At 51.0% G+C, this 18,619-nt stretch overlaps 1 protein-coding gene and 1 pseudogene across 1 annotated transcript; both read left to right on the forward strand.

Annotated features, from left to right (window-relative positions):
* The first annotated feature begins 430 nt into the window (after positions 1-430).
* LOC102490839 (60S ribosomal protein L22 pseudogene) lies at positions 431-1,134 on the forward strand (annotated as a pseudogene).
* Positions 1,135-6,561: 5,427 nt separating this feature from the next.
* HTR1D (5-hydroxytryptamine receptor 1D) lies at positions 6,562-9,181 on the forward strand. Its single transcript, XM_027770578.1, has one exon. It carries the CDS (start codon positions 7,267-7,269, stop codon positions 8,398-8,400), a length of 1,134 nt encoding a protein of 377 aa, XP_027626379.1. The 5' UTR covers positions 6,562-7,266; the 3' UTR covers positions 8,401-9,181.
* Positions 9,182-18,619: the final 9,438 nt, after the last annotated feature.

The raw sequence follows: 18,619 nt of genomic DNA on the forward strand, positions 1-18,619 counted from the left end.
TTTTTGAAGATGCCTTGTTTTTATAGCATTTGTATAGATTAAAAAATAACAGTAGGGGCCAGCAGGTGGTGTGGTGGTTAGGGCACTGGACTCCCACATGGCCAATTGCAATTCGAGTCCCAGACCTGATGGCTTGATTTCTCACTTTCTCTCTCTCTCTGTCTCTCCCATCCTATAACAAAAATTTAAAAAACAATAATAATAAATAAAATAAAAGCTTGAAAAACAACAACAAAACCATGGAGCGACAGGTGGTGTGTGGTTAAGGTGCTGGACTCCCACATGGTTGACTGCAGCTCAAGTCCCAGACCCAGTGGCTTTTTTTCTCTCTCCCTCTCCCTGTCTCTCTCTGGTCAAATTGAAGAATGATACATAAAAACATTAAGTGAATTATTTATTTTAAAAAACAATAAGGGGCTCCACTGCCACCATGGCCCCTGTGAAAAAGGTTTGGTGAAGGGGGGGGGCAAAAAAAGAAGCAGGTTCTTGGGAACCAGCAGTTAGCGTAATGGCTATGTCGCTGGACTCCCACGTAGTTGACCGCGGTTCGCATCCCGGACCCGGTGGCTTAAAACTCACGCCAGGCGTGTGTGCTTACGTGCCCAAGATCCCGAGAGGAGAATGGAGGAGAAGGGATTGAGGTGTGACCATCCCGCTGGGGGGTGATTTCTCGCTTTCTGTCTCTATGTCTCTCTCTGTCTGGCGAGCGCACACGTCCTATAGCGAAAACCTCTCCAAAAAAAAAAAAAAAAAAAGAAGCAGGTTCTGAATTTTGAGCTTGACTGCGCCCACTCTGTAGAAGATGGAATCATGGGTGCTGCCAATTTTGAGCAGTTTCTCCAAGAGAGAATCAAAGTGAAGGGAAAAGCTGGGAATCTTGGCGGAGGTGTTGTAACCATTGAAAGGAACAAGGGCAAGAGCACTGTAACTTCTGAGGTGCCTGTTTCCAAAAGGTATTTGAAATATCTCACCAAAAAATACTCGAAGGAGAATCTAGGTGATTGGTTGCGCGTAGTTGCTAACAGCAAAGGGAGTTACGAATTACCTTATTTCCTGATTAGCCAGGATGAAGAAGAGGAGGACGATGAGGATCAAAATTCATTTATCTTGAATATTTTGTATGAATTCGAATAAAACTTGGGAACTAAAAACAAAACAAAAATAACAACAACAAAAACAATAAGGGACCAGCAGGTGGCGTAGTGGTTAGGACTCTGGACTCCCACATGGCTGCAGTTCAAATTCCAGACCTGGTGGCTCGCTTTCTCACTTTCCTTTCTCTCTCTGGCGAGCACATGTGCCCTATAGCAAATTCAAAAAGAATAATAATAATAATAATAAAATTAATTTTTTTTTTCTGGAGAGGTTTTTGCTACAGGGCACGTGTGCTCACCAGAAAGACAGAGAGAGACAGAGAGACAGAAAGTGAGAAATCACCCCCCAGGGGGATGGCCATGCCGCAATCCCTTCTCCTCCATTCTCCCCTTGGGATCTTGGGCACGCACGCACACGCGCCCCGGTGTGAGTTTAAGGCTCTGGGCCCGTGACTCAAACCGTGGTTAACCACATGGGAGTCCAGCAACATAGCCATTACGCCAACAGCTGGTCCCCAAATTAATCATTTTTAAACTGTTAATGTGTTATTATTATTATTTAAATTTACTACAGGACACATATTTGCACCAGAGAGACCAAGGGAAAGGTGAGAGAGCAAGCCACCAGGTCCAGGACTTGAACCACAGTCAGCCACGTGGGATTCCTTATTTTTTCAAAGAACTATTTTATTTAACTTTATTGATTTATTTTGCTTTGACCAGAGAGGGAGGAAGGGAGAGAGAGAGAGAGGGAAGCTGTCAGGTCCAGGACTCAAACTGCAGTCAGCCATGTGAGAGTCCAGCACCTTACCCTCCACGCCACCTGTAGGCCCCAGCCATATGGGATTCCTGAGCCTTACTACCATGCCACCTGCTGGTCCCAATTAATAATTCTTTAAAAAAAAAAACAAAAACTAATGAATAAATACTCATGTCCCCACCACCATCTTAAAGAACAGAATTTCTTTGATCCCTGTAAAGCCCCTCCCTGATTACATTCCCACTTCCTTTACCCTCCAGGAGAGAGCTATCCTGAATCTTGTATTCATTATTGCTCTGCGTTTCCTTATGGTCTTGCCACGTGTTTATTTTTCTAAGTGGTCTGTTCCGTCTTGCCTGTGCCTGACTTTGGCACTCGGTCTTGCTTGCGCGCGTCGCCGGTCGGCCGTGTGAGCTGGGCTTGCTCCGTGTGCTTTCTGAGTGTGTAGCACTCGGTGGGGACTCACACGGGCCGCCCTTCCTCTGCCAACGAACACGGCGTCGTTTCTAAGTGTTTGCTTTCTAATCGTTGCTTCTAAGCTATTCTCGTTCCTGTCTGCTGGCAAACACAGAGAAGAATTTCTCTGTCACGCATACCCAGGCACGGAATGTCTGTGTCACCAGGTAGTCATCGCGTCTTTAGCTGTAGGAATACCACCTGACTGTGTGCTCCGATGAATGCCCTGCCAGGGCAGGTGATCATCCCTACTGCGCCATATCTTACTACCAATGATGACGTGTTCAGATTGGAAAATATCCACCTGTCAGGCCCAGCAGGTGGCATGGTAGTTAAAGCACTGGAGTCCCACATGACTAACCATGATTCAAATCCTGGACCCAGCGGCTTAAGAATCACACTGGGTGTCTGTGCCTGTGTGCCTAAAATTCCGAGAGGAGAAGGGGTTATGGTGTAGCCGTCCCCGCCCCCTCCACCCCATTTCCTCTCTGTCTCTCTGGGAGTGTACATGCCTATGGCAAAAACAAACAAACAAACAAACTAAAAAGTATACGTATATTCACCTATCGGGGCCAGCAGTTGGCGTGAGGGTTAAGGCGCTGGATTCCACATGGCCATCTCCACAGTTCAAGTCCAGGACCCAGAGGCTTGAAGACAGGCCAGGTGCGTGTACACACCCAACACTCCAAGAGAAGAATGGAAGAGAGGGGATTGCGGCTTGGGTGTCCCCCACTAGGGTCATTTCGCATTTTCTTTTTCTCTCTGTCTCATTTGTTGTTTCTCTCTGTCTCTCTGTGACAAGTGCATGTGCCCTATAGCAAAAACTAAAATAATAATAATAATGAGAATAATTAATATGCACCTATCTCCTTGGGTGAAAATGGGATCTCAGTGTCATTTTGATTTTTTTCTTTTTTGGAGAGTACTAGGGGGTGTGTGTACTCACTGGAAAGACAGAGAGACGGAAAGTGAGAAATCACCCCCTAGGGGAAATGGCCACCATAATCCAAGAAATCACTGCCCCACCTAGGGTAAATGGCCAACTGCAATCCCTTCTCTTCCTTTCTACTCTTGAGATCTTGAGCACGCACGCACACGTGCCTGGCATGAGTTTTAAGCAACCGGGTCTGGGACTCATACTACGGTACTACATGGGAGTCCAGTGATGTAACCATTTTGCCATCTGCTGGTCTCTGTCATTTTTAATGTTTAATTTTTTACTCGAGGTGTGATGAGAGAACTATAGCTCACGTTCTCCAAAGACAGATTATGGAAAGTCTCCCCACTGTTCAGGATGGGGAAGCACAGATGGCAGGAGAGGAGAGGGCCCCAGAAACCCACAGCCACCTGCAAAGCTCCAGCCCAGCCCTCCTGACCAAGGCCATCCACTCTGTCCCAAGCTGCCATCAAGGGGAGGAGGCTCGCTCACTCAGCCCGTTGGGCTTTCTGAGCCCAGGCCTTGCACCGAAATGAAGTCACTGGAGTGCCCGGAACCCAGGACTGCATGATTTGGGGAGCCAGCACACCAGCCTCCCGTGGGAAAGGATGGCACCTCACTCTCCAGGATGTTTGGAGGGAAGAAAATTCCAGATAGTCCACCTCAACTTCACATTTTCTGTGGGAACCAGTGGGAAGAAAACTCAGCTGGAGATTTTCCAGGTAGAGCCTGGGATGAGTAGGTGCAGGAGGGACCCTCATTTCCATCTGTGACCACTCAGGGAAGAGGGTTCCAAACAGACTTCCTCCTGGAAGCACGTGTCCTTAGGTGCTTTGTCCCGAATCGGGCAGTATGCGCTCTGGACCCAGTTCTTCCATTTCCAGACAGGTGACCTTGGGCAGCTGACATCACCTCTCTGAGCATCTGTTGGCTCATCAGTAAGGTGGGGGCTGGATAGCCTCCATTGCAGGTGGGTGCTCTTAGCCCCAGGGCTAGCCCAGTACCTGGAACACAGCAAGAGCTCAGAAGACAGTGTGCTAATGTCCTTCAGACTTGGGAGTGTGTTTTTGAGTTGGTGACTCAGGTTTGCTTTCTGAAATTGAAGCTTTTTCTCCTCCAGGCAGATTTTTTAAGAGAATTATTTATTTTTATTTATCATCATCATCATTATTATTAATTTGCTACAGGGCATGTGCACTCATCAGAGAGACAGAGAGGGAAAGGGAGGAAAGTGAGAAAGCAAGTCGCTAGGTCTAGGATTTGAACTGTGGTCAGTCACGTGGGAGTCTAATGCCTTAACTACCATGCCACCTGCTGGCCCCAGGCAGATTTTTTTAAGCTTATTTATTTAGTTGTTCCATGAGCAAAAGAGACAGCACCCAGTAGGGTCACAGTGCCACAATCCACCCCCAGCCTCAGCCAGCCCTGTATCGTGGGCACATGCATGCCCAGTGTATTCAGGGAGGTTTCTGGACACAAACCCAGAACCTTCCCATGTGGGTCAACCTCACAGAGTATCACATTTGACTGTTGCATGACCATCTGGCTCCCAGGAAGGCAGATAGATAGAGATAGATAGATGATAGATAGATAGGTAGGTAGGTAGATAGATGATATAGATATAGGTATAGATTTTTTTAAGATGAAGCACCCATGAGTTTGGAGAGTGAGTGGGAGATCAATCCATTTCAAGTTTAGCTTAATGTTTTACAAATTAGTCCATCAATAGACACGGGAAGACCCTTCAGAAAGCCCTGAGCAGAGCCTTGGGGAAAGGGAGCAGATAACCTCTCGGCTTCACGCGTCTACCAAGGGCTGGCCAGGCCAGGAGTGGCGGAAACCCACTGCAGTCCTGGGAAGCCGGCAGGTTGGCCACTGCTGGAAGAAATCTGAGACTCAGAAAAGGAAGGGACTTGCCCAAGATGGTTCAGGAAGGCTGGGACGGAGCCCCACTTGCCCCAGTCCCAACCTTGCCTTGCTCCTGAGCCTCATCTCCTACGCTCTACTCTCTCTCTGCTCTCTGCGCTTCTGCTAGCTGGGGTTTTGTCATCTTCTGATCAGGCCTTGTACTTTCTGACCTCTGGGCCTTTGCCCTGGCCTTTCCAGCCACCAAAGCTTCAGTTCCCCCAACTTGGGCTGTGATAGCCTTCCCCTAAGGGTAGCCACTAGTAGAATAAGATGTGGCTCTTAAGAATGATGCGGTAGAGACCAGCAGTGACATGGAGGTTAAGGTGGCTGGGTCCCACCTGGCTGACTGCAGTTTGAGTCCCAGACCCACTGACTTGAAAAACACGCCAGGCATTTGTATGTGCATGCCTAAAATCCTCAGAGGAAAATGGAGGAGAAAGGATTGCAGCATGGCCATACCCCCTGGGGGTGCTTTCTCTCTCTCTCTCCAATGAGTGCGCACACCCTACAGCAAAAATGCAAAATAAATAAATAATTATTATTTAATTTGTTTGAGACATTTTTGCTATGTGGCATGTGTGCTAGCCAGAGAGACAGAAAGTGAGAAATCACCACCCGGGGGGGATGGCCACACCACAATCCCTTCTTTTCCATTCTCCTCTTTGGATTTTGGGCATGCACACATGCACATGCACCTGGTGTAAGTTTCAAGCCACTGGGTCCGGGACTTAAACTGTGCTTGGCCATGTGGGAGTCCAGGGCCTTAACTACCACACCACCTGCTGGTCCCTAAATAATAATTTTTTTAAATCTGTGTGTGTGTGCATATGTGTGTGTGTGTGCGCGTGTGTGCGTATGCGTGTGTGTGGCCAGATTTTTAGTTTCCATTTGGAAAGTCAAATGTTTTGTCTGGATATGAGCGTCCACCATGAAAAATACTCAGGGTTTTTATTTCTGTAGTTGATTTATTTGCTTAACAAAGAGGTGTTTTTGTTTTTGCTTGTGATTATTTTTTTGCTCGGTCTCAGAAATTTGAAAAATTCAAATGAATACAAGAAAAGTCATCCCCCCTACAAATACACATACTAGAGAAATACATGAACAATTTAGTGTTTCCCACCCCCCGCCCCAACACACAGAGTTTTGTTTAGTTTCAATTGTCGCTGAATAAATAGAACGATGCTTTCTGATGACAGAGCTGATTTCACGTACTTAGAACAAACCTGGGGTGCTTCCTGCTGCTGCAATACTTCGTCCCCTCTGGGAACCACGGGGTGGGACACATCACCTTCCCCAACCACTGCCAACCATAGGCACTGTCCTTTTAACCTTACAGTTAATTTCAGCCTTCTCAATTGTCCTTCTAGAACTTAACTCCACTTTTTTTTTTTCTTTTTTAAGCTTCAGCCGGAGCTTCTGACCATGTGTCCCTCCTGTGAACCCACAGTGACCCGCCTGTTTTATCTTCTCCCGCCTCATGCATTCTTTGAGCCTTGGTAACCAGGATGTTTTGTCTGTTCAGACTCAAGGCGTTCAGTGGAACCGGAACCAAGGGAAACGCCTCACCTGCTGGTGTGCCAAGATGGAGCTGGGAAACTGAGCTGTTGACTGGAACACTTCTCTGAATCAGTGTGTCCTTCTTTTCATCTCTAGTTTTTACAGTCTCCCCAGGGGCAACCTGAAGTCCAGAATCTTCTCAGTAAGGATGGGGGAGATGCTGAAGTTCCCATTCAACACACTGATGTCTCCAGCTCTGCATAGAGCCACAGCGTCAAAGGCAAGAATCCCAGATGGCTGCCCACAGTGGTGCGATACCCTGATCATCGTCTAGCAAACTCAGCATGTGTCCCCTGGGCTCCACCATCTGCTGGCCAGAGTTCCGGAGGAGCGAGACACCTGGGGGGTCATCTGATTCAGGAAGGACCCTTCACTCCCAGCTGGCAGTTGCCTGCATGTTCTTTAAATAGTCCCGTCTCGTGACCCCTTCTCTGCGACCGTTCCCATGTATGGCTCCTGCCCGCAAGAAGGAAGATGACACTGTTATGCAGCCAGGACAACTGTGAAAGAAGGAGCCCTGTACGTGGAGGTCTGGGAAGAGAGAGCCACTTAGCATGTCCCCACTGAACCAATCAGCAGAAGGCCTTCCCCAGGAGGCCTCCAACAGATCCCTGAACACGACAGAAACTCCTGAGGCTTGGGACCCGGGGACTCTCCAGGCGCTCAAGATCTCCCTCGCCGTGGTCCTTTCCATCATCACGCTGGCCACGGTGTTCTCCAACGCCTTTGTGCTCACCACCATCTTGCTCACCAGGAAGCTCCACACCCCTGCCAACTACCTTATTGGCTCCTTGGCCACAACAGACCTTTTGGTCTCCATCTTGGTCATGCCCATCAGCATCGCATATACCACCACCCACACCTGGAACTTTGGCCAAGTCCTGTGTGACATCTGGCTGTCCTCTGACATCACGTGCTGCACGGCCTCCATCCTGCACCTCTGTGTCATCGCTCTGGACAGGTACTGGGCCATCACCGATGCCCTGGAGTACAGTAAGCGCCGGACGGCTGGCCACGCGGCCGCCATGATCGCCGCTGTCTGGGCCATCTCCATTTGCATCTCCATCCCACCCCTCTTCTGGCGGCAGGCTAAAGCCAGCGAGGAGATGTCCGACTGCCTGGTGAACACCTCTCAGATCTCCTACACCATCTACTCCACCTGCGGGGCCTTCTACATCCCATCTGTGCTGCTCATCATCCTGTACGGCCGGATCTACAGGGCGGCCCGGAACCGCATCCTGAACCCGCCCTCACTCTACGGGAAGCGCTTCACCACCGCCCACCTCATCACCGGCTCCGCAGGGTCCTCTCTCTCCTCGCTCAATCCCAGCCTCCACGAGGGACACCCTCACTCGGCCGGCTCTCCTCTCTTTTTCAACCATGTGAGGATCAAGCTTGCTGATAGTGTCCTAGAACGCAAGAGGATCTCTGCTGCTCGAGAAAGGAAGGCCACTAAAACCCTGGGGATCATCCTGGGGGCCTTCATCATCTGCTGGCTGCCCTTTTTTGTGGCATCTCTGGTCCTCCCTATCTGCCGGGACTCCTGCTGGATCCACCCGGCTCTCTTTGACTTCTTCACTTGGCTAGGCTACCTGAACTCCCTCATCAACCCAATCATCTACACTGTGTTTAATGAAGAGTTCCGGCTGGCATTTCAGAAGGTTGTCCATTTCCGGAAAGCCTCCTAGGCCTATTGGGTGATGACCTTGTTATCTTTTGTGTCCTAGTATCTTGGGTCTTGGTTTGGTCTGCAGAATGGTTCTGTGTTTTTTCCCCTGCTGTCTTCTCAACTTCTGAGCCACTGAAAGCTGGGCAGCTGTGTGACAGGGAACAGGACGAAAGACTGCACATAGTGTACCATTTTCACAGTTCTCCTGCTGGGAGAAACGGACCCGCAGGAGTCCCATTGGTTCAGTCCAGGTCAGAAGCCATCTGGCTTGGCAGAAAAGCCTCGGGCTCGAAGAGAAGGCTTTCTGGTCTACCTGAGGTTGGGATGGTGCTCAAAGGAAGGTGGGCGAGATTAAGGACCTGAATTGAAAGATCATTTGGAGCTAGGCTGGCGGGGCTTCCTTCCATGTGGCACCTTAATTAGAAAATAATACCCACGGGCTTCTTTCATTGAGTCCTCCCTACGTGGATTCTCTCCCAGTCGTCCACGCGGGGGAGAGTCTTTGAGGTGCCAGTGATACTGAGTGACTTGGAGAGATGTTCCAAAGCCAGGGGCAGGCGAGCGAGACGTCTGGGACCAGATCACCCACCTGCACACGCCCGTCTCCTGTCTCCTTGCGCCACTTCATGTTCTGAAGTGAAAATCCATGATCATCGACGCAGGTGGACAGGCCGTGCACCCACCACGCTTTGAGTAGGACGACATTCTGAATTTTTTTCTGAATTATTTTTTTACATCCTGTTCTCATTAGAGAGCTTAAGATGTTGAGTCTTATCAAATAAAAAGCATGAGACATCATGGGCCGCGAAGTCTTTGTGTGATTTCTCTCCGTCCCTCTCTCCGGGGGCAGAAGGCGTTCAACTCAGTTCAGGCTCCCACGGTTTTGGAGCAGATCGGGCCCTGTGCCTGGCTCTGGCACTTGCTATTCTCAGCAGCGGATGTCAGTAAGCATGGCGCTGCGCTCGGGACCTGCTCGCTCGGTGCAGACCTGAGGACTGCTGGCTTCTAGCTCAGTGACCTTGGGCGTGTTTCTTGACCCCTGTTTGCCTCATTCTTCAACTAGAAATTAGGGATATTGGAGCCAGCAGGTGGCATAGTAGTTAAAGCACTGGACTCCCACATGGCTGACTGCGATTTGAGTCCCAGATCCAGAGGCTTGAAACGCATGCCAGGAGGGTATTCATGCATGCCAAAATCCCAGGAGGAAAACGGAAGCGATTGGACTGTGGTGTAGCCATCCTCCCTGGGGGGTGATTTCTTGCTTTCTACCTCTCTGGCGAGCACACACGCCATGCAGCAAAAATCTCTCCAAAAGGAAAAAGGAAAGGAGGGAAGCCAGGATGGGGCAGGAGCTTACCCAGATCTTGTCTGATCTGGAAGTTGCAGTGGGCATGTCACAGGGTAGTCCCTGGACCACCCACATTGGGACCATGCAAGGACTTTTCTTCAGTCTGTTATAGGGAGTGTACACTCACCAGAGTCAGAGAGCTTGTGGGGTAGTGAGAAAGCACTCCCCTGGAGGAATGGCCACACCGCAATCCTTTCCCTTTCATTCTCCTCTCAGGATTTTGGGCACGCACACACCCAGTATGTTTTTCAAGCTACCAGGTCCAGGATTCGAACCACACAGTAATCCATGTGGGGCCCACCACACCCCTGCTGGCGCCAGGGAGCTTAACATTGGTTTCTGGTCCCCACCTCAGACTTACTGTATCAGAGTCTCTGACAATGAACCTCTCTGTACCTCCTGGCTTCTGTGCCTCTGAAGTCTGGGAATCCTGAATTGGGGGCAGCCCTCAGGAGGCCCATGGCTCCCCTCTGCACCCGGGGTGCCCTTCCCATGGCTTCATTTTGGGTGTGTCCATCCCCACATCCTCTGTCTTGCTTTGGGTCATCTTCCAGATCTGGGACAGAGCAGGAATTTGGAGGCTGGACAGAAGCGACATACGGTATGGTTCGTTGGTTAAGGGCAAAGGCTTTAAGACACACCAGGGACTTGAATCCCAGGCCTGCCACCTATCAGCTGTGTGACCCGCAGCGGGTCACCTAATTTCTCTCTGCTTCTGTCTCTTCACCTATCAAGTGGGGTCGTCAGAATCTAAACCATAGGGGTTTTGTGACAATTGAGGTCCAGACTGTAGAGGGCTTTGCACGGTAAAATGCCATGTTACTATCTGAGAGCTTCGAGCCAATTACAAAGAACAATGTCACCTCAGAAGCCTTTCCCAATGAGGAAAGGTGACAAACTAAACAACTTACTGAGATCATTCCATGTATAAAATCCACCCATTTAACACATGCAATTGAATGGTTTTAGTGTATTCACAGAGTGACTCAATATCAGAACATTTTATCACCCCAAAAATAACCGTGCACTTCAACCCGTCACGCCCCAATGCTCAGCCACCACTAACGCGCTTTCTGTCTCTAGAGCGGCCTGGCTGGATATCCGTGTAAGTGGGGTCACGGTCACGGGGCTCCGTGTTACTGGCCTGAGTGGGATATCCGTGTAAGTGGGGTCACGGTCACGGGGCTTCGTGTTACTGGCCTGGGCGGGATATCTGTGTAAGTGGGGTCATGGTCACGGGGCTCCGTGTTACTGGCCTGAGTGGGATATCCGTGTAAGTGGGGTCACGGTCACGGGGCTTCGTGTTACTGGCCTGGGCAGGATATCTGTGTAAGTGGGGTCACAATCACGGGGCTCCATGTTACCGGCCTGGGCGGGATATCCATATAAGTGGGGTCACAGTCACGGGGGCTCCGTGTTACCGGCCTGGGCGGGATATCCGTGTAAATGGGGTCACGGTCACGGGGGCTCCGTGTTACCGGCCTGGGCGGGATATCCGTGTAAGTGGGGTCACGGTCACGGGGCTCCGTGTTACCGGCCTGGGCGGGATATCCGTGTAAGTGGGACCACGGTCACAGGGGCTCCGTGTTACCGGCCTGGGCGGGATAGCCGTGTAAGTGGAGTCATGTTCACGGGGGCTCCGTGTTACTGCCTCTTCTCACTTAGCGTCACATTTTTATGGTTCATCCATGTGTCAGTAGGATCTTCTTTTTGGAGAGGTTTTGGCTATAGGGCGCGTGCGCTCACCAGACAGACAGAGAGAGACAGAAAGCGAGAAATCACTCCCCAGGGGGATGGCCACGCCGCAATCCCTTCTCCTCCATTCTCCTCTCGGGATCTTGGGCACGCACGCACATGCGCCCGGCGTGAGTTTAAGCCACCGGGTCCAGGACTCGAGCCATGGTCGACTACGTGGGAGTCCAGCGACATAGCTATTACGCTAACTGCTGGTCCCAGTACTATCTTTTTTTAAAAGACTTTTAAAAAGTATTTTATTTCTTTTGTATTTACGTTTGCTATAAGGCACATGTGCTCACCAGAGAGAGACAAATAGAGGGAAAGTGAGAAAGCAAGCCTCCAGGTCTGAGATTTGAACCGTGGCTGACAGTGTGGGAGTCCAGTACTTTAACCACCATACCACCTGCTGGCCCCACAATATCTCTTCTTATTGCCAGGCTAATACTCTACTGTGCAGCTACTCTACGTTTTATTTACCCATCCATCCGTTGATGAACATTGGATTATTGCCACTTTTTGGTTATTATGAATGAATAATAATTTTTGAGAGGATTTTTGCTATAGGGCACATGTGCTCACTGGAGAGACAGAGACAGAGACAGAAAGCGAGAAATCACCCCCAAGGGGGGATGGCCATGTTGCAATCCCTTCTCCATTCTCCTCCCGGGATCTTGGGCACGCACGCACACGAACCTGGCATGAGTTTTAAGCCACCTGGTCCAGGACTCGAACCACGGTTGACTACATGGGAATCCAGTGATGTAACCATTATGCCATCTGCCGGTCCCAATGTTATATTATATAACTTGTAAAGATAATAGTATTCTTTACAAGTTCTTTTAAAATTGACTACAGGGGCCAGCAGGTGGCATGGTGGAGGCACTAGACTCCCACGTGGCTGACCGCAGTCCAAGTCCTAGGCCTGGCAGCTTGCTTTCTCTCTTTCCCCCGCTGTCTCTCTCTCTGGCGAGTACACATACCCTATAGCAATTTTTAAAAATAATAATAAAATTTAAAAATAATTCTTTTAAAAAATAAAGTTTAAAAAATTGCTTTAAGTTGCATGTGCTTGCTGGAGAGAGACAAAACGAGGAAAAATGAGAACACACCCCTAGAGAGGATGGCCATGCTGCAGTCCCTTCTTCATTCTCCTCTCAGGATTTTGGGCCCACACATGTGCCTGGAGTGTTTCTGAACCCACCAGACCCAGGACTCAAACCACGCAGTCAGCCATGTGGGATCCAGCCTCCTTAACTACCATGCCACAAAAAAAATTCACAGGTGTTTTGTCTTGTTTAAGCTTATTTACTTCTCCCATGCACAGAGGAGACAGAGACAGCACCCCTCAGAGTCTTCACACTGTGAACCGCCCCCGGCCTCAGCAGCCCCGGGTCACAGGCGTGAGCGTGTGATACATACTCGGGGAGGTGTCCAGGCATGGACCTGGAACCTTCCCCTGAGGGTCAGCCTCACAGAGCATTGCATTTGACCACTGGGCCACAGTCTAGCCCTTGCTGACATAATAGTGAACAATTGTCCGGTTCTGGGGCACGGAACTCGTTAGGCCCCATCATGATTAAATTAAAAATAGATTTGTCTGGGCCAGCAGGTGGCCTGGTTGTTAAGGCAGTTGGATTCCACGTGGCTAACTGTATGATTTAAGTCCCACACCTGGTAGCTTGAAAAATATGTATGACAGGACCAGCAATTAGCATAATGGCTATGTCGCTGGACTCCCATGTAGTCGACCGTGGTTCGAGTCCCAGACCTGGTGGCTTAAACTCACGCCGGGCGCGTGTGCGTGCATGCCCAAGATCCCAAGAGAATGGAGAAGGGATTGTGGTGTGGCCACCCCCGCTGGGGGGTGATTTCTTGCTTTCTGTCTCTGTCTCTCTCTGTCTTTCTGGCGAGCACACGCGCCCTAAAACCTCTCCAAAGAGAAAAAATGAAAGAAAGACATGCACGTTATGTGTGTGTGTGCAAAATCCCAAGAGGAGAGCAGAAGAGGAGGGATTGCGGTGTGGCCGTCCCCCCAGGGGGTGCTTCATCACTTTCTCCCTCTCTGGGGAGCACACATGCCCCATAGCAAATAAACAAACTTGTTTCCATGACCGTAGAGGACTTCCTCCTCTTTCTCCTCCCCATTCCTGTCATGCCCTCTTTTTAGAGAGGTTTTTGCTCTAGGGCATGTGCGCTTGCCAGAGAGACAGACAGAAAGTGAGAAATCACCCCGCACAGGAGGTGGCCTCTCCTTCGATTTCCTCTCGGGATCTTGGGTATATACACAAGTGCGCCATGTGAGTTTAAAGCCACTGGGCTGGGACTCGAACCGTGGTCGACTAGGTGAGAGTCCAGCAATGTACCCATTGTGCCATCTGCTGGTCCCAGACACAGCATGCTGGCGATGACACTGGGGAGGACGGGGCCTTGTTTAGCACAGGACTCCTTTTTTTTTTCTTTTTAGGTTTTTGCTATAGGCACGTGCGCTTGCCAGAAAGAAACAGAAAGGGAAAGTGAGAAATCACCCCCCAGGGGAGATGGCCATGCTGGAATCCCTTCTCCTCCATCCTCCTTCTGGGATTTTGGTCACACATGCCCGGCATGATTTTCAAGCCAACGAGTCTGGAACTTGAACCACCGTCTGCCATGGGGGAGTTCAGTCGCCGTAACCACCTCGCCTCCTGCTGGCCCTGGCACAGGGCTCTCTAACCGCCGCTGCAGGTGAGTGTGGCGGCCCCGCAGGGCAGCCCTGCAGCCATTCCTGTGCCTTGTTCACAGAAGCGCAGGTCCATTCAAACGGCAGCAGGTCCCGGATCCAGAGGTGACTCCAAGCGCCAGCCCTGCAGCCTGGACAGGTGGCACGTACGAGTGACCGCCCCCTCTTGCCTGCACAGCCAGGCTGCTTTGTGGCATGCGTCCCTGTGACCCCTCATCAGACCGTGTGCCCCGCGGGGACTCACTGATCTTTGAAGTCTTGCGACCTGGCAGACAGCCAGCGCTCGAGCGACGGTAACAGCGCCTCGCCTTTATGGAGCTCTCACTGTGTGCCAGGCACTGCCTCCGCCTGCCCTGAGCACGGACTCGGCTAACCCACGAAGCTGGCCCAGGTACCGTCCTCTGGGAGGGCGTGCGAGCCCAGGAAGTGGAATCGATTTGCTCAGTGTCACATTGCTTGCAAGTGGTGGGGCCAGAATCAGAGCCAGACAGTTGCACCCCAGAATGCACACTCTTTTTTTTTTTTTTTTATTTGTCAGAGGGCACATGAGAGAAAGAGAGTGGGAAAAGCAGAAAGCAGTCTCCCTGGAGCGTGGTCACACTGTAGTCCCCTCTCCATCCCAGCTCCTGGGGCCTGGGGCACGCATGCATATATGCCCTGCATGTTTTTCAAGTCTCTAACTCTGGGACTCAGACCATGTGGTCAGCTGTGTGGGATCCAGATGCCTCAAGCACCAGGCCAAGGGCTGGTCTGAATCCCTGCTCCTAACCCCCAGCGAGTGTGGCCAGAGCCAGAATGACCTGTGGCTGGGAGGGGCAGGGTAGAGTAGTGAAAAAAGCACAAGTCGGGGATCAGAGAGCCTGGCTGCTCGTCCCAGTTTTTCCACTCTCCTGCTCCATGTCCGGTGCCTCGGTTCTTCTGCACCAGGTGGTCCCAAGTAATGCAGCCTTGGGCCCAGCAGATGGTGTAATGGTTACGTTGCTGGACTCCCATATAGTCGACTGCGGTTCGAGTCCTGGACCCGGTGGTTTGAATCATGCTGGGTGCAAGTGTGGGCATGCCCAAGATCATAAGAGGAGAATGGAGGAGAAGGGGCTGCAGTGTGGCCATCCGCCCTGGGAGCTGATTTCTCGCTTTCTGTCTCTCTGTCTCTCTAGCAAGCACACATGCCCTATAGCAAAAATCTCTCTCTAAAAAAAAAAAAAGCCACCCTTGGGTGGCTGGGTCCTGGTACTGTACTGACACTAGCATTCAAAACTAGGGGAGATTATTGAATGAGGCCGGGCCACAGTTTACTCATGATTAATTTAGTAATTAAAATGAGCAACAACAACAAAAACCTTGCAATTATGCAGACCACAAGCCAAGGCTGTGAGCAGAGCTGGCCATGGGCCAGCAGTTGACAACCCCTGAGTCTCCCACGCTATCGGCTAAGGGCTGTCCACCCCAGAGCAACGGGCCCCTTCACAGGACTCAGAGTTCGCTGGGGACCGAAGGGCATGGAGCAGATTAGAAAGCCAGACAGCTAGTCCTCTGCCTCACCTGTCCTGCACCCCATCCTGTGCCCTGGCCCTACAGTTCCTGCAGTGCCATCAGAGACCCTCCTGTCTCAGGACGGGGTGGCGTGGGAGGAAGGAGGAGGACAGTGCCCTCCTACACTGCCACGGGCAAGGAGCAGTTGAAGCAGCCCTCCTCTTCTGGGTCCAGGGAAGTGCATCTACCTGCTTTGCCAAGGCCCCCGTATTTAGCTGCCAAGGACCGGAGCAGGGACTCCATTCCTGGAGGACATCACACGGGAGGGGACTTCAAGGTCACTCAGGACAACCCAGACTATTATATTAATGTCAGGAAGCAGCTCCCGCGTCTCCATTGCTTTGCTTCCTTAACCTCCGACAACTTGGTGACCTAGGCCTACTGGGTCCCCGCTGTGCAGCTGAGCAGATGAAGCTCAGAATGGTTAAATACTTGGCCCGAGGCACCCCTGCACCTGAATAGCAAAGGCAGGATTCTCATCTAGGCACGTGCCCACAGGCCAGCTCCTCTAGCTGCCAGCCCACGCCGCCGGCTCCCCCGGCCACACTTAGCAGCTGCTTCCTCCTCCACACGCCCAGCAGGTATCCTCCATCCTGTGCAGCCCGTGACGGGGTGTTCGCCTTTCCAGTTCTTTAGCCATAACCGCACTAACTCGGCACTAGCCAGGTGCTAGGCCTTGCCCCAGGCACTTTAACAATGCATTATGGGCCAATCTGTGGCCTGGTGGTTAAAGTGGCTGGATCCTACATGGCTAACCATGTGGCTCAAGTCTCGAACTCAGTGGTTTGGAAAACATGTCAGACACATGTGCATGCATGCCCAGCACCCCAAAAGGAAGGAGAAATGGAGAAGAAATGGTGGCGTGGCCAGGCCCCATGTGGGGTGCTTTCTTGTCCACCCTCTGTACCCTCCTAGTCTCTCTCCAGCAAGTGCATGCACCCTCTGGTAAATTAAACAACAACAACAACAACAACAAAAACATTGTACCAGCAGGTGGTATGGTGGTTAAGGAGGCTGGATCTCACATGGCCAACTGTGCAGTTCAAGTCCTGGATCTGGCGGCTGCAGTGCGAGTGCGTGTGCCCAAATCCCAAGAGGAGAATGGAGGAGAAGAGACTGCAGCACGGCTGTCCTTCTGGGTGGGCTCTCTCTCTCTCTCCCCAGTGATTGTACACCCTGTAGGGAGAAAAACAACAACTAAACAGCAACACCTCATATCATCCAATCCTCGTGACAGTCCGGGGCGTTCCACGTTTTATCCATTCTATCTGTACTTGAGAAGACAGCTTAAAGTGGAGAAGGAGTTTGCCAGGATTGCAAAGCTAGTTACAGACAGACTGGGCTCAAACACAGAGCTGTATTTGTCCAGCTCAGACTGAAGGCTGCCATGGTTCAGGGGAGGAAAGCTCTTTCCTCGAAGTGGCAGCCCCTGGCTCCTAGTTCTCCAAGCCCTCTTTCCCAGACGCCCTCCCGAAGGCAAACACACGTAGCCCTTGAGTCTTTTTATACCAGTTGAAGGAGCCGCAATACTCCCCATAAAATATGGCCTGAGGCTCCCCTCCCAGTCAGCTCGCTGACCTCCTATGATGAGTTACGCTTTCTCCATGTCCCGCTCAGAGGTCTGACCCCCCAGTGGAACACAGGACTACAGACACAGCGAGGAGGATTATCACCCCTCACTGCACCTACAGTGCTTCCAGTTTTTTGTTTTGTTTTATCTTGTCTTTGTTTTCAGAATTATTTAACTTTATTTATGATTATTATTATTTTACAGTATGATCAAAGAGACAGAAAGACAGAGGGAAAGTGAGAAAGCAAGCCACCAGTTCCAGGACTTATTATTATTATTTTTTAACTTGATCAAAGGAGACAGAGAGAGAGGGAAAGTGAGAAAACAAGTCGTCATGTTGGGGACTCGAACCACAGCCGGCCATGTGGGAGTCCAGGACTTTAACCACTACGCCTTGCTTCTATCAATACAGTCCCGAACAAGCAGCTTGCATTCTGGCCGTCGTGCTAGGAGAGGAGGGAGACTCGCTTTAGGCGTGGATCCTAGGATGTCAGAGCTAGTAGGGGCTAAGCCCCTCCTGTCCTTTCACAGAGGGGGACCCTGAGCCCAGAAAGCAGCAGTGACAGACCAAGATCCCACAGTGGAATGGGATCCATTTCTGTTTTTCCCATTGGCCACTGATGATCCCTGGGGCCTTAGAGAGGAACATAGACTGGAATGAAAACTTTGGTGTTGAGAATATTGAGAATTTTGCTCTTACATGGACTCACCCCAGCCTTTCAGAGCTGTCGTCAGCAACCCCGGTCTATTTTAGAAATGGCCACCAGGTGGCGCAGGGCGCCAGGGAAAGGTGCAGACATGGTGGGAGGGCACCTTTCTCAGAGTAATTTTTCTTGGCAGGTAGGAATGGTGAGGCGTGAGCCCGGGTCGGCCCTGGGACAGCACTAGGGCAACGGTTTACACTATTCACACACACAGAAGTGAGTTCTGCCTTATTCGAGGAGGCAGCCTGGCGTGGCGGTTAAACATTAGACACGGGTATTGCACAGACCCGGCGGGAAATGCAGCTCCTCTCTGCTGCCTGACAGCCACCTAAGGCAGCCTCTGACGCGCAGTCAGACCTGAGATACAGCCCCCCAGGCCCTGTGCAGGGCTGCAGAGGCTGGCGCCCTCCTCCTCACAGGTCTTTTCCCAGGAGGATAGCCGGTAACTCCGCCAGGCGGGGAGGCGGGGAGGTTCCCTGCAGAGGGCAGGAAGGTGAGGCTGATGGGCCCCCGACAGCTCACAGTTCAGCCTAGGCCCAGCAGCTCATTCACACTTTTTTTTTTTTTTTTTTTTTTGTGAGGGTTTTTTTTTTTTTTTTTTTTTTTTTTTTTTTTTTTTTTTTTGCTATA

The sequence above is a fragment of the Tupaia chinensis genome, unplaced genomic scaffold, assembly GCF_000334495.1.
Source record: "Tupaia chinensis unplaced genomic scaffold, TupChi_1.0 Scaffold000146_1, whole genome shotgun sequence".
Classification (NCBI taxonomy): Eukaryota; Metazoa; Chordata; class Mammalia; order Scandentia; family Tupaiidae; genus Tupaia; species Tupaia belangeri.